The sequence below is a fragment of the Manihot esculenta genome, chromosome 17 (genome assembly GCF_001659605.2).
Source record: "Manihot esculenta cultivar AM560-2 chromosome 17, M.esculenta_v8, whole genome shotgun sequence".
NCBI classification, from domain to species: domain Eukaryota; kingdom Viridiplantae; phylum Streptophyta; class Magnoliopsida; order Malpighiales; family Euphorbiaceae; genus Manihot; species Manihot esculenta.
Window position 1 is genome coordinate 7,246,323 of NC_035177.2, and position 14,453 is coordinate 7,260,775.

The following is a 14,453-nucleotide window of genomic DNA, read 5'->3' on the forward strand; positions in this document are numbered from 1 at the left end:
TTACGGTACAACTAGTAATTAAAGTTCAATTAAAGGCAATGATGCAGGATCCAACTCGTAACATCCAGATTGAATGAGATGTCTTTAATTGGACGGTTAAATGCCATAAGTAAATTTGTTAGTCTGATACATTTTATAGAAATATTAAAAAACAATACCTTATCATATTATTTATAAAAATTGTTATAAATACTCTTATTTAATAATAATACTAATAATAATAATAATAATTACAAATTTTATTATATTTATCATTAAAATGAGATAATTCAATGAATAATTTGTGAAAATATTATATTTTACACCATATATATAAATTAGTGAAAAACACAAAAATAATTTAAATTAATTATTTGAACTCATACAATTCAGTTAATTTGAATTAAATTATTACAATTAATATTAAAATTACTCATAGCATAAAATATTATGAGAGACTAATGGATTTGTAAGAAAAAAAATTACACACTTTGTAGTAAGACTAAATAAAGTCTGGGTCTTAACACCTTTACCTAATATATATGTTAGGTAAATATATGTTAAATAAATCTAACTCATTTTAAAAAGTTCTAGGGAAAAATGTCTAAAACTGTAAGATCTTCTTAAATATATTTAAAAAGAAAATTGAAAATGCAAAGAATATTGAAGAAACAAAGGCACTTTTCGACAAACTAGCTGTTTTTATAGCTGCTATCTATTTTAGTAATGGTCAACTATTTTACTATCTGGTAATTGTTAAATATTAATTTTTAATAATTCACTGTTCATATAATGGTTTACGTAGAATGTTTAGTTAAAAAATATTAAATTAGTCATTAAATATAAAATGATAAAAAAATTTAAAGAATAAAAGAAAAATCCAATAATCACACAATTCAAAAAATAAATAATATATATGTAACGACCCGGAAATCCGGACCGCTACCGGCGCTAGGATCCAGATCGGCATAAGGTCGCCGGGACCCGTAGCAAGCCTACTATGCATCCTGTACAGCTGGTATAATCCCAAACATGATCAAACATAATCGTAAAACATTTAAAACTTTACCTTTAACCAGTATGACCTGTGTATGCACTATGACTGAACTCATAGAACCCCTAGGGTCAGCATACTCTATGTCAAACTCGGTTCATCACATGTAACAACATAAAATAAAACTCATGTATAAAGGGATTAACCAACTCGGGCCAAGCACAATACTATAACTCTGAACATATAACATAATATCGTATTACAACATAACTCGTTTACATCCTTACATAACTTTACATTACATCATGTCCACTACTATTCTATTACATAAACATGACCATGGACGTAACCTGCTGATCTCCTGACTATCTCTGACCCTGCAAACCTGGGGTTAGGGGAGAGGGGTGAGCTAAAAAGCCCAGTGAGCAGAAATCATAAAAGAAAACAGTTCATTTTAACATATGCTATCATGGAATGCGTCACATCACAAATATATCACCTCAAGGATGAATCTGTCACCAATAGCCCTCTACATATCAATCTCGTACCATAACAAGTCAACAATACTCTATGCCAGGGGCGATACGGCCACGCCTGGACTTCACATACTCTATGCCAGGGGCGATACGGCCACACCTGGACTTCTCATGCTCTATGCCAGGGGCGATACGGCCACACCTGGACTTCTCATGCTCTATGCCAGGGGCGATACGGCCACACCTGGACTTCTCATCTCATATCATATCGTACATGCCATGTCATATCATTCCATATCATGTCACAACATACTGAGGGCTAGAGGATCATCCAGTATCCATCCACATCATCATCATCGTATTATGCAATGCATCATATTCGTGAATTCTAATGCAAATAACCTATTGCATAACATGGTATTCATGATGCATGAACATGCTTGAACATGCTGAAAACATTTGATTTAAAACATAATGGTTGGTTCCACTCACCTCTGGCTAGCTCTGGACTAACTCTGAAGCAGCTAATACTGCTAAACACCTCGGTTCCTCGGGTCCGGTCCTACACAGGTGGACTCCAGTGAGGTGCCAAACATACTCTAAACAACTCATAAACAACTCCCCAAAAACCCCCTAAAGCATCACTTAAACATGCATAGAAAACACTCATGAAAAGGCTGGATAGGGCACTTTCGGCGGCACCTTCGGCGGCCGAACTCTCTCTCCAGAGACGAAAGTCAGGCACTTTCGGCGGCCGAACATTACCTTCGGCGGCCGAAAGTCTGCTTTCAAGCCAAAACCCAACTTTCAGGGGCAAGGTTAGGCGGCCAAACCATGCATCCTCAGGCAGGTTCGGCAGCCGAAACCACCTTTGGCGGTCGAACCTGAGTTCATCCAGAACTCAGCCTTTGTGCATTTCAAGCCTCCCAAACCTTCCAAACACCCCAAAACAAGCATCCAACTCCTCAAACACATGCATACATCCTTAACCATGCACAAGGGAGCTCAAACAAGCTTAAACTCCCTAAAACAACATCTAAAGCATACATAGATAGTTTATGACCCACATAGGCCAAAACCATCAAAACAAACCAAACCTCACATACTCTCTCCCAATCATGCATACTCTCTCCCATATGCTCAAGGGGCTCGAAAACTAACTTAAACCCCAACACAAACATCACATGAACATACATTATCATACATTGGGCATAAAACCCACATAAACCCTAACATGCATATCTACCCATACTAAACCATCAAAACCATCTTAAAACTTCATGAAACGTAAAGGAAAGCATAGATCCACACTTACCTCTTGAAGATCGAGGGTTGGTGCGACCCAAAGCTTGAGATGTGGAGAACCCAAACTCTTAAAGTCTCCAAGCTCTCCAAACCTTGATCCAAGCTTTAAAACTCTTCAAAACAACCATATAGCTTATAAAACATGAAGGATTTGAAGAAAAAGCAAGAAAACGACTATAGGAGGACATGAACACACCTGAGCTCGAGAATGGGGAGAAAACTCGCCCATTTTCGGTCTGAGGGGCTTTTATAGGTGGCCAGCCAAACCTCCTTCGGCGGCCTAACGTGCAAGCAAAACACCCCCATGTTCGGCGGCCGAAATTGAGGTTCAGCGGCCGAACCTGGTTTGTTCAAACATAGCTTTCGGAGGCCGAAAGCGCTCCCAAAACCAACTCATGTTCGGCGGCCGAACTTGACTTTCGGCGGCCGAACCTGGCAAAAACCTCCTTGGTCTTTTCTTTTCAAAACTCCAATCTTTTCCATTTAAAACCATGAAAATCAGTAAAAACATTTTAGAAATCACATTTTACCCCTCTAGAAGACTCTGGCATCATCAAAATTCCATATTCCAACGGAGATTCCGCCGGAAGGTAGGGATTCCAATGCCGGAATCTAGCCAGGTATTACATTCTTCCCCCCTTTAAGAACATTCGTCCTCGAATGTTCAAACAAACAAACAGGCAACTCAAACATAGCATCAAACATACATAAGCAAGCAAAACCTAAAAAACCTCTCTTCTAAAAGAGAGACACGGTCATTGCTGGAGTATAAACTCTCGGTCTCCCCGGTGAACTTTTCATCTCAAGGTGATTCTAAGGGACTTTCACCATCGGGATTTCCTTGTTTCCACACTTTCTGACTTGTGTGTCTGCGGTCCGTACTAGCTGCTCAACATAGGTGAGATCCTCTATGGTCTCCACCTCTGGTTCCTTTAAGAACCTCACTCGGACCCGACACGAACTCATATATTGTGGAAACATGGAAAAACGAATGGATCTCTTCCATTAAAGTGGGTAAACCTAACTCGTGGGATGCATTCCCAAATCCTTTGCAGGATTTCGAAGAGTCCAATGTATCTGAGAGCTAATTTACCTTTCCGCCCATAGCGAATCACCCTCTCTTTAGGAGACACCTCCAGCAAACCTCGACTTCCTCGAGAACCTCAACACGCTTCCGCCGTGCACTCTGACAAAAACTCTTCTTCTCTTCTGAAACTCTACATGCCTCTTGCGGACGACTTCATACTCTCCTGCTGACTCACAGCAGTTCTGATTCTTCTCATCTTCTGACTATTGGCTTTCTTCTTACTGTACTAAGGGATGGGGTAAGCTGCCAAGTGGTTTCCGGTTGAGGGCATCTATCGAAATATTTGCCTCAGCCGAATATACCGAACCTTGAAGTCGCGAATACCACGCAGTTTTTACCCATCTCCTATACCTCATGTTCTTCTCCCTTGACTCAAGATGTATTGCAAGCTCTTTCAATCTGTAAGGATCTGTCCACATACCTTATACAGGTATCACCTCCACATCTTGAGTGCAAGTATTACCATTGCCATCTCTGGATCGTGTGTAATATGATTCAACTCATGCTTCTTCAGCTACCTAGAAGCATAAGCAATCATTCTACCACTTTACATTAACACACAACCTAGTCCCTCACGGGACGCATCACAGGACACTGTGAAATCTCCATCACTGGCGGACAGAGCCACCACTGGTGCTGACATCAACATTTCCTTTGGCTTTTCAAAGCCCTCTTCACTCTAAGTAGACCACACACCCTCTGGTTCTTCTTGATCCATCTGGCCATAGGAGCGGCAACTCTAGAGAAGTTCTAGATGAACCTCCATTAGGTAACCTGCCCAACCCAAAAAGCTCTCGATCTTAGTCACTACAAGGGGCCTGGGCTAGTTAGCTACAACTTCAACTTTCTCAGGTCTACTTCACTTTTCTTTTCTCCGACACACATGACCCAAGAAGGATATGCTCCTCGACCAGAACTCACATTGGAGAACTAGGCATCCAAGCCATGTTCTCTCAGGATCTGCAATCCTGATTTCAGATGATGGGCATACTCTTCTGCATTTCTGAAACTCGCCGAGATACCGTCAATGAAGACAATAACGGAGTGATCCAGAAACCAATTAAAACTCTGCTTATGAGATCCATGAATGATGTAGGGGCGTTCATTAACCCGAACGACATTCCTAGGAACTCGTAGTGCCCATATCTGGTTCTAAACACTGTTCTCAGCACATCTTCTTCCTTGATCTTAACTGATGGTACCTAGACTTCAGATCTATCTTGAAAAGGCAACTAGCTCCTGCTAGCTGGCTTAAAATAGATCGTCGATCCAAGGTAGCAAACACTTATTCTGGGTAGTGACCTTGCTCAACGACTTGTAGTCGATACAAAGTCCTAGGGATCCATCCTTCATCCTCATAACAATACTGGAACACCCCAAGGCGAAGTGCTCAGTCAGATGGGAACCCTTAACTACCAACTCTCACAACTGATCCTTATAACTCTTTAAACTCTGTTGATACCATCCTGTGGGGAGGGATAGAGGTTGGTCCAATTCCATGCATTACTTCTATTTTTAAACTCTATCTCCCTGACAGGTGGTAGTCCTGGGAACTCATCTGGGGAAACATCTAAACTCTCTAACAAAGGGCACTGAGGCGGGCTCCCTGACCCGACTGCTATACTCTCTCAGAAGAGCTGGAATCCCTGACAACTTTTCCTGAACAACCTACGAGCCTATAGGGTTGATACTGAACCTTTAGGTATCCCTATTCTGTCCCCTCTAAGGACTAACTCTGATCCATCCTGACCTCTGAACCTGACTACCTTGTCTCTGCGGACTAGGTAGTACCACTAGTAGAAGAACCAATCCAACCCTAGAATGACGTCAAACAGTCAAATCTAGAACCGCTAGGTCAGCTGGAAGGCATCTACTCACAACACATACTCTGGCTATACCGGCAGACTGACTCTGCCACAGATGGATCACTCTTGGGTGCACTGACCCCAAGGGGATACTCTAACCCATAAGCTATCAACCCAATCTCACGAGGGCTCACAAGCAAACAAAGAAAAGAGAAACATCAAGGTTCATAAAACAGACACATCAGAACATACCGGAGTGAGATTACCTGATCCCATCGGGTTCGATGTGTTAGCCTCCTGCTGGGTCATGGCGAAGATCCGTGCTGGAGCTGATGGACCTTCCCCACGGGAACTTGCTGAAGAAGGGGCTGTCCCCCTGTCTCCGCCTCTACCACTGCCCTGAAACATGACTGGAGCTGATGGCTGAGCCATACTGCCTGGAGTTGTCTGATGGGACGGTGCCATAAAAGCTGCCTTAGGACACTCCCGAGCTATGTGTCCCTCCTGGCTGCATCTGTAACATGCTGTGGTCCCAAACCGACAGACTCCCTTATGCGGCCTACCGCACCTTGCACACTCTGCAACCTCTGTGCCTGAGCTCGAGCCACCTCCTAATCCCAGACCAGACTTTATCCGATTCCAGAACTTGTTCTTCTTTGATCTTCTGAGACCTCTGTCTCCCTTCTTACTTTTTGTGACAGCCTCACTTAGAGGGGAGAGATTAACATCACTTGTCCTCGGGAGTTGGAAACCCGAAGACTGTGCCACAGACAGTTTAACTGTCCCTTGGATAATGGCACTAGCCTCCATTCTCCGTGCCATATCCACTATAACATGGAAGCTCTCCCTTTCTGCTGATTGAACCAACGAGGAATACCTGGAGTGAAGCTTCATAACATATCTCCTAGACTTCTTCAGGTCTGTGTCAAGACCTTGTCCTGCAAACGGCAACAGCTCCAGGAACCTGTCCGTAAACTCATCTATACTCATCTCTTCTGTCTGCCTTAGCTGCTCAAACTCAATCATCTTTAGTTCTCTGGAACTATCTGGAAAAGCCCATCCTGCAAACTTATTGGCAAACTGCTCCCAGGATAAGCTCTCCAACCTTGGGTCCACATAGTTTTTGAACCACTCCCTTGCCTTCTTGCATTTCAATGTGAACCCTGCCATCTGAATGGCTCTACTGTCACTTGCTCCTAGCTCATCTGTTATCATCTTTACCGTTCTGAGATACTCAAAAGGGTCATCGCCTGCTTCGAACTTGGGGGCATCCAACTTGAGGTAATCTGTCATCTTTACTTTACCCCCAACTGATGAACCAGGTTTGAGTATCCGGACATCAGGGACTATTGGTTCTGCTGGTGGAGGAGGAGGTGCAGCATCCCCTGGGTTAGGGTTTGCTGGACCTGGGAAAAAGGGTGAGGATGGAAACATGGGGTACTGTGGGTAAAAGGGAGGATAGGGCATAAAGGTGGGATATGGATTATGGCTAAAGAAATCCGATGTACCTCCCATCGGATACCCTGGCCCTTGCGGGTAGGGTGGATACTGTGGTGGAACAAAGCCCGAGGCCTGAGTGCCTCCTTGGGACTCTCCCATATCCTCTACTGACATACTCATGCCCAAACTACTATCTCTTCTTTGGTTATCCTCCTCTGTTTCCATCACATCCGCTGACATAACTTCATGAACTGATCTCCTCCGACCTGCATCAAAAGACCTTCTAGGGTCCCTTGATGTACTTTCCCTGATCGTCCTACAAGATCTTGCCCTCTGCAGAGTAGGGGAATGGGCATCCATTCCCTCATTCTCTGGCGGAGCTCCAGTCAATCTCGCAGATCGACGAGTTCCTCTCATCTTGACTTCTGAAAGCATAACATAGCACATAAACATTAGCATCTTATGGTTCATGTGGAAACACATGAACCTGCACCACATACATAACATACATATCATAGCATTAATGCACATGCTCATCGTCATGGCATTTCACATCATCATACAAGACAGGACTCCATATCCTATCCTAGTGGACATGATCTTCCTATTGTGCTTGCCCTACTATAACCTTTATGAGCCCTACACACTATAGGTCCGACCATGTGAACCTAGGGCTCTGATACCATTCTGTAACGACCCGGAAATCCGGACCGCTACCGGCGCTAGGATCCAGATCGGCATAAGGCCGCCGGGACCCGTAGCAAGCCTACTATGCATCCTGTACAGCTGGTATAATCCCAAACATGATCAAACATAATCGTAAAACATTTAAAACTTTACCTTTAACCAGTATGACCTGTGTATGCACTATGACTGAACTCATAGAATCCCTAGGGTCAGCATACTCTATGTCAAACTCGGTTCATCACATGTAACAACATAAAATAAAACTCATGTACAAAGGGATTAACCAACTCGGGCCAAGCATAATACTATAACTCTGAACATATAACATAATATCGTATTACAACATAACTCGTTTACATCCTTACATAACTTTACATTACATCATGTCCACTACTATTCTATTACATAAACATGACCATGGACGTAACCTGCTGATCTCCTGACTATCTCTGACCCTGCAAACCTGGGGTTAGGGGAGAGGGGTGAGCTAAAAAGCCTAGTGAGCAGAAACCATAAAAGAAAACAGTTCATTTTAACATATGTTATCATGGAATGCGTCACATCACAAATATATCACCTCAAGGATGAATCTGTCATCAATAGCCCTCTACATATCAATCTCGTACCATAACAAGTCAACAATACTCTATGCCAGGGGCGATACGGCCACGCCTGGACTTCACATACTCTATGCAAGGGGCGATACGGCCACACCTGGACTTCTCATGCTCTATGCCAGGGGCGATACGGCCACACCTGGACTTCTCATGCTCTATGCCAGGGGCGATACGGCCACACCTGGACTTCTCATCTCATATCATATCGTACATGCCATGTCATATCATTCCATATCATGTCACAACATACTGAGGGCTAGAGGATCATCCAGTATCCATCCATATCATCATCATCGTATTATGCAATGCATCATATTCGTGAATTCTAATGCAAACAACTTATTGCATAACATGGTATTCATGATGCATGAACATGCTTGAACATGCTGAAAACATTTGATTTAAAACATAATGGTTGGTTCCACTCACCTCTGGCTAGCTCTGGACTAACTCTGAAGCAGCTAACACTGCTAAACACCTCGGTTCCTCGGGTCCGGTCCTACACAGGTGGACTCCAGTGAGGTGCCAAACATACTCTAAACAACTCATAAACAACTCCCCAAAAACCCCCTAAAGCATCACTTAAACATGCATAGAAAACACTCATGAAAAGGCTGGACAGGGTACTTTCGGCGGCACCTTCGGCGGCCGAACTCTCTCTCTAGAGACGAAAGTCAGGCACTTTCGGCGGCCGAACATTACCTTCGGCGGCCGAAAGTCTGCTTTCAAGCCAAAACCCAACTTTCGGGGGCAAGGTTAGGCGGCCAAACCATGCATCCTCAGGCAGGTTCGGCGGCCGAAACCACCTTTGGCGGCCGAACCTGAGTTCATCCAGAACTCAGCCTTTGTGCATTTCAAGCCTCCCAAACCTTCCAAACACCCCAAAACAAGCATCCAACTCCTCAAACACATGCATACATCCTTAACCATGCACAAGGGAGCTCAAACAAGCTTAAACTCCCTAAAACAACATCTAAAGCATACATAGATAGTTTATGACCCACATAGGCCAAAACCATCAAAACAAACCAAACCTCACATACTCTCTCCCAATCATGCATACTCTCTCCCATATGCTCAAGGGGCTCGAAAACTAACTTAAACCCCAACACAAACATCACATGAACATACATTATCATACATTGGGCATAAAACCCACATAAACCCTAACATGCATATCTACCCATACTAAACCATCAAAACCATCTTAAAACTTCATGAAACGTAAAGGAAAGCATAGATCCACACTTACCTCTTGAAGATCGAGGGTTGGTGCGACCCAAAGCTTGAGATGTGGAGAACCCAAACTCTTAAAGTCTCCAAGCTCTCCAAACCTTGATCCAAGCTTTAAAACTCTTCAAAACAACCATATAGCTTATAAAACATGAAGGATTTGAAGAAAAAGCAAGAAAACGACTATAGGAGGACATGAACACACCTGAGCTCGAGAATGGGGAGAAAACTCGCCCATTTTCGGTCTGAGGGGCTTTTATAGGTGGCCAGCCAAACCTTCTTCGGCGGCCTAACGTGCAAGCAAAACACCCCCATGTTCGGCGGCCGAACTTGAGGTTCAGCGGCCGAACCTGGTTTGTTCAAACATAGCTTTCGGAGGCCGAAAGCGCTCCCAAAACCAACTCATGTTCGGCGGCCGAACTTGACTTTCGGCGGCCGAACCTGGCAAAAACCTCCTTGGTCTTTTCTTTTCAAAACTCCAATCTTTTCCATTTAAAACCATGAAAATCAGTAAAAACATTTTAGAAATCACATTTTACCCCTCTAGAAGACTCTGGCATCATCAAAATTCCATATTCCAACGGAGATTCCGCCGGAAGGTAGGGATTCCGATGCCGGAATCTAGCCGGGTATTACAATATATATATATATATATATATATATATATATATATATATATATATATATATATATATATATATAAATTTAACATGTTTCATTAATATAGTTATGTCTACAGCGGCTGGAGTTTTCTTATTTGTCTGTGACTTTTCAAACGGAATATATTAAAAAAATATTACATATTTATATTCTAAAAAAAATATAAAAAAATAAAATAATTTTTAAAAAAATTCATCTTGGAGCTTTGCTATTGAACCTTACCTTCAGATGGGAGGCTCCTGCCCTCTACAACTCTCGGCCAACTCAGCACGGAGTTGAATTTACTACTATAAGATATGGTATACTGTTCATAATATATTATAAGATTTTATATTTTAAGACTTCTATGAATACATAAAAAAGAAAAGAGTATATGTGTTAGAAAATTACAATTAATTACTACAAAAATCTAAACATTAGGAAATGGAAACTTTACAATAACCACCTGTTCAACCTCCAACTACTAGTAGTATAAATAAGTAGTCATCAAATAATAAACAACAAAAATATTATTTTGATTTAATCTAAACACTAAATACTAACAATAAACGCTATTACTGAATACAATCAAAATATTCATTCTTTGACATTGATTTAAATACCAATTCATGTAATTTTATCATGGAGAATGGTTTAGAAATGGGAGGATATTTAGCTATCAACTTAGAAGAAATTTGTTGCATAGTTGGACGAGATTGGGGATTGGTATGCAAGCATGAAAGTGCTAAAGCAGTAACGTAGACTACACCTTCTGCAACTTGATTTCCAAGATATGGAAGACGTGGATCTACCAAATCCTTTAACAATATTTGTTGATAGACTGGTGAAGCCCAAAGAGATGAGAGAAGATTGCCTGGATGCTTTCCCATTATTATCTCCAATGTTACTACTCCAAAACTATATACGTCGCATTTTTCATTCACTTCCATCGTGTAAGCCAACTCTGAAAAAAAAAACTAGGATTATGATTTATATTGACATAAACATTTGAATTTTTATCTTAAGTTAGCATTCAAATAATGATTGTTAAGCTCTTAACGAGTTAGAAAGCATATAGAGAAGGGCATGTACCTGGAGCTATGTATCCAAAGGTACCAGCAAATGAAGTCCAGTTGGATGGGTGAGGCATCAAAAGCCTAGCTGTGCCAAAATCAGACAGACGAGCTTCATATTCTGAATCCAACAGAACATTGTTGCTGGAGATGTCCCGATGAATTATAGGAAATGGGCAATTATGGTGCATATAAGACAAAGCATTTGCTACTCCTTTCACAATATTTAACCTTTTCATCCAATCCAATTCTACTGCTTCCTCTTCCATGCTTAAAATCATTCTCAAACTTCCTCTTTCTACCAACTCATACACCAGAAATGCGTGCTTTGAACATGAACAAAAACCATATAACTTGACAATATTTCGATGTCGAATCTCTGTTAACACTTCAATCTCTCTTTCAAAAGCTTTTAAATTTGACGAGTCTTGTAATGGGTGAAGTTTTTTTACTGCAAATACTCGACCTGATGGCATTACAGCTTTATAAACAACTCCATATCCACCTGCTCCAATGAAATACTTGGAGTTGAAATCCTCAGTTGCCCTGATGATATTTTCATACTGTATTTCCATATCATGGTCTGGTATTACCATTATCTTTTCACAATTTTGCTCAATTGGTTGGGCTTTTCTTGTTCTAGTTCGATGGAGAATCAAGAAACATCCAATCCAGATAAAGACCAGAGATAGAGTTGCCAAAAGAGGAAGAAGAATCAAAATGACAACTTGATTCCTTTTTGTCTGAGTGGTTTTGCTGCTTTTAATGAATTTGCAGGGCTTTAAACCACTGGCAGTGACAATGGCATTACTACACAGGCCTTTGTTGTTTCTGTATGCATCAAAAGAAGACTCAATGAAAGTTTTAACATCAGGAAGAGGACCTTCTAACTCATTGTAGGATATATCCACAGCAGTTAAGCTCAACAGATCATCAAAATTGCCCGGAATCGAACCGGAGAGCATGTTATGTGAGAGATTTAGCACTTCTAAAGTTCTTAGATGCCCAAGTTGTAGTGGGATTTGTTGAATCAACAAGTTATGACTAAGATCAAGAACTTGTAGAAAATGTAGATTGCCTATCTCAAATGGAATGCTTCCTGTAAATTCGTTTCGACTTAAATTCAAGATCATTAAACTTGACAACTCAGAAAGTTGAGGAATTGAACCACTTAGATTATTTGCTGCTAAATTAAGTTCATTCAGATTAAAAAGCAACTTGACATCTGAAGGAACAGCACCAAAAAGTTTATTATTGTTAAGACGAAGGCTAAGCAGCAACTTCAACTTCCCCAATTCATTTGGAATTTTCCCTTGCAAATGATTCCAGGAAAGATCAATGACACTTAAAAGAGTAGCATTTCCAAGCTCAAAGGGAATAGAACCTGAGATATAATTGTTTGAGAGTTTTAGGCAAGTGATGTTTGTCCACTTCCCTAGTTTCCATGAAAGCTCTCCAAGCAATCTATTGTTACTCAAGTCCATGTAATACAAATGTGGATATATCCCAAAATCTTCTGAAACATTCCCTGTTAATTGATTCTCTTCAAGCCTTATTCTATATAGACTAGTACAATTTCTCAAGGTTTTGGGGATTGAGCCTGAGAAATAATTTTTGGCTGCTGTAAAATTTTTAAGTAACCCTCCAAGGCAGACATTATCTGGCAAAGGACCAGTGAATTGGTTTCCAGACAATCTTAGAGACATCAAATGGGTAAGATTATTGATTTCCGGAGGCAGGGAACCATTGAGCTGATTGAAAAACAAGTTTAAAACTTGAAGGGATTTAAGTTGTCCTAATTCTGGAGGAACCCTTCCAGATAAATTATTTCCATACAAAGCTAAATCAGCCAGCATAGTCATGTTTCCAAGCACAGAAGGAATGGGTCCTGAAAGTTGATTGTAAAAAAGCCATAGAGTAGACAATTTTCTCATCTGACTCACTTCTCCAGGTATGGGACCACTTAACTGATTCTTGGAGAAGTCAAGGTAGGATAATTTGCTCAAGTTTCCAATGGAAGTAGGGATTCTCCCAGTAAGAGAATTACTCGACAAATCGAGATAATTAAGAGATATCAGCAACCCAATCTCAGAAGGTAGGGAACCAGAGAGCTTGTTACCCCTTAAGCAGAGAGTAGATAGATTTCCCAGGTTTGTTACTGAAGTTGGTATTGAACTGGAGAGATTGTTTTCACACAAATAAAGCTCAGAAAGAGACCTCAGCATGCCAAATGCAGAAGGGATATGGCCATTAAAGAGATTATGAGATAGAGACAAGCTGTTAAGGTTTGTCAGGAAACCTATCTCAGGTGGAATGTTTCCTGTGAGATAATTATTGGACAAGTCCAAGGATCTTATTTTGGAGAGATTACAGACATGTGATGGAAGGCTTCCATGCAATGAGTTGTTTGAAAGTTGAAGACGTAAAAGGTTGGCAAAGGATGAAAAATTGAAACTATCAAGCGTACCTCTTAAGCCTAAATTAGCAAGGCTCAAACTGGTGATGCTTCCAGAGTTATCACAAGTGATTCCAACCCAGTTGCAAGGTTTGCTTCCTACCCAAGAAGATAAAACAGATTGGCTGTGGTTGTCAAGGCTTGCTTTCCATTTCAAAAGAGAATTGGCTTCTGTTCCACCATTTGCTGCTTCATGCTTTGCATTAAAAGATAATTCAGTTACTGAAGCAGCACAATTATTGTTGAAGAAACATACAGAAGACAAAATGATGAACATGTAGAGTGATTTCTCAAGCAACAGCATTGTGGGATGGGAGATTATTTCAGGTCCTTTTTTTTTATTTAAGAACTTGAAAAGGAGATGGATTTCATGGGAGGGTGAAGACTGAAGAGAGAAGAGAGAAGAGAGAAGAGAGAAGGATTTATTATAGAGGAATGTCTTAGCTTGAGCAGGTCTAGAAGCTCACATATTGAATGGAAACTTAACTCGTGTCAACTACTGAATAATGACTACTAGACTTGACTTGAACAAGTGGCTGAGAATCATCTATCTCATCAATTATTACTTTTTGACAATTTGACTATGAAGACTTGACCTGATAGTTTCTGTCCGTAAAGACTACGATAGCCAATAGGAAAGCACTGCTATTTTCTTATGATCAA

At 41.1% G+C, this 14,453-nt stretch overlaps 1 protein-coding gene across 2 annotated transcripts; it reads right to left on the minus strand.

Moving 5' to 3' along the window:
* Window positions 1-10,655: 10,655 nt before the first annotated feature.
* On the minus strand, window positions 10,656-14,453 carry LOC110605031 (MDIS1-interacting receptor like kinase 2-like). Of its 2 annotated transcripts, none has more exons than XM_021743325.2 (2): window positions 11,355-14,437; window positions 10,656-11,226 (listed from the first exon to the last, which is right to left on the minus strand). In XM_021743325.2, the coding sequence occupies exons 1-2, from the start codon at window positions 14,092-14,094 to the stop codon at window positions 10,838-10,840; spliced, it is 3,129 nt and encodes a 1,042-aa protein (XP_021599017.1). In that variant the 5' UTR covers window positions 14,095-14,437; the 3' UTR covers window positions 10,656-10,837. The 2 variants fall into 2 exon arrangements, with proteins under 2 accessions (XP_021599017.1, XP_043808272.1); XM_043952337.1 differs by having other exon boundaries at window positions 11,050-11,239; window positions 11,355-14,453.

Coding starts and splice junctions, on each gene's coding strand:
- LOC110605031 (XM_021743325.2), bottom strand. CDS start 14,094: ATGCTGTTGCTTGAGAAATCACTCTACATGTTCATCATTTTGTCTTCT. Junction 11,227..11,354: donor CTTTGGATACATAGCTCCAG/GTACATGCCCTT, acceptor TTTTTTTTTCAG/AGTTGGCTTACACGATGGAA.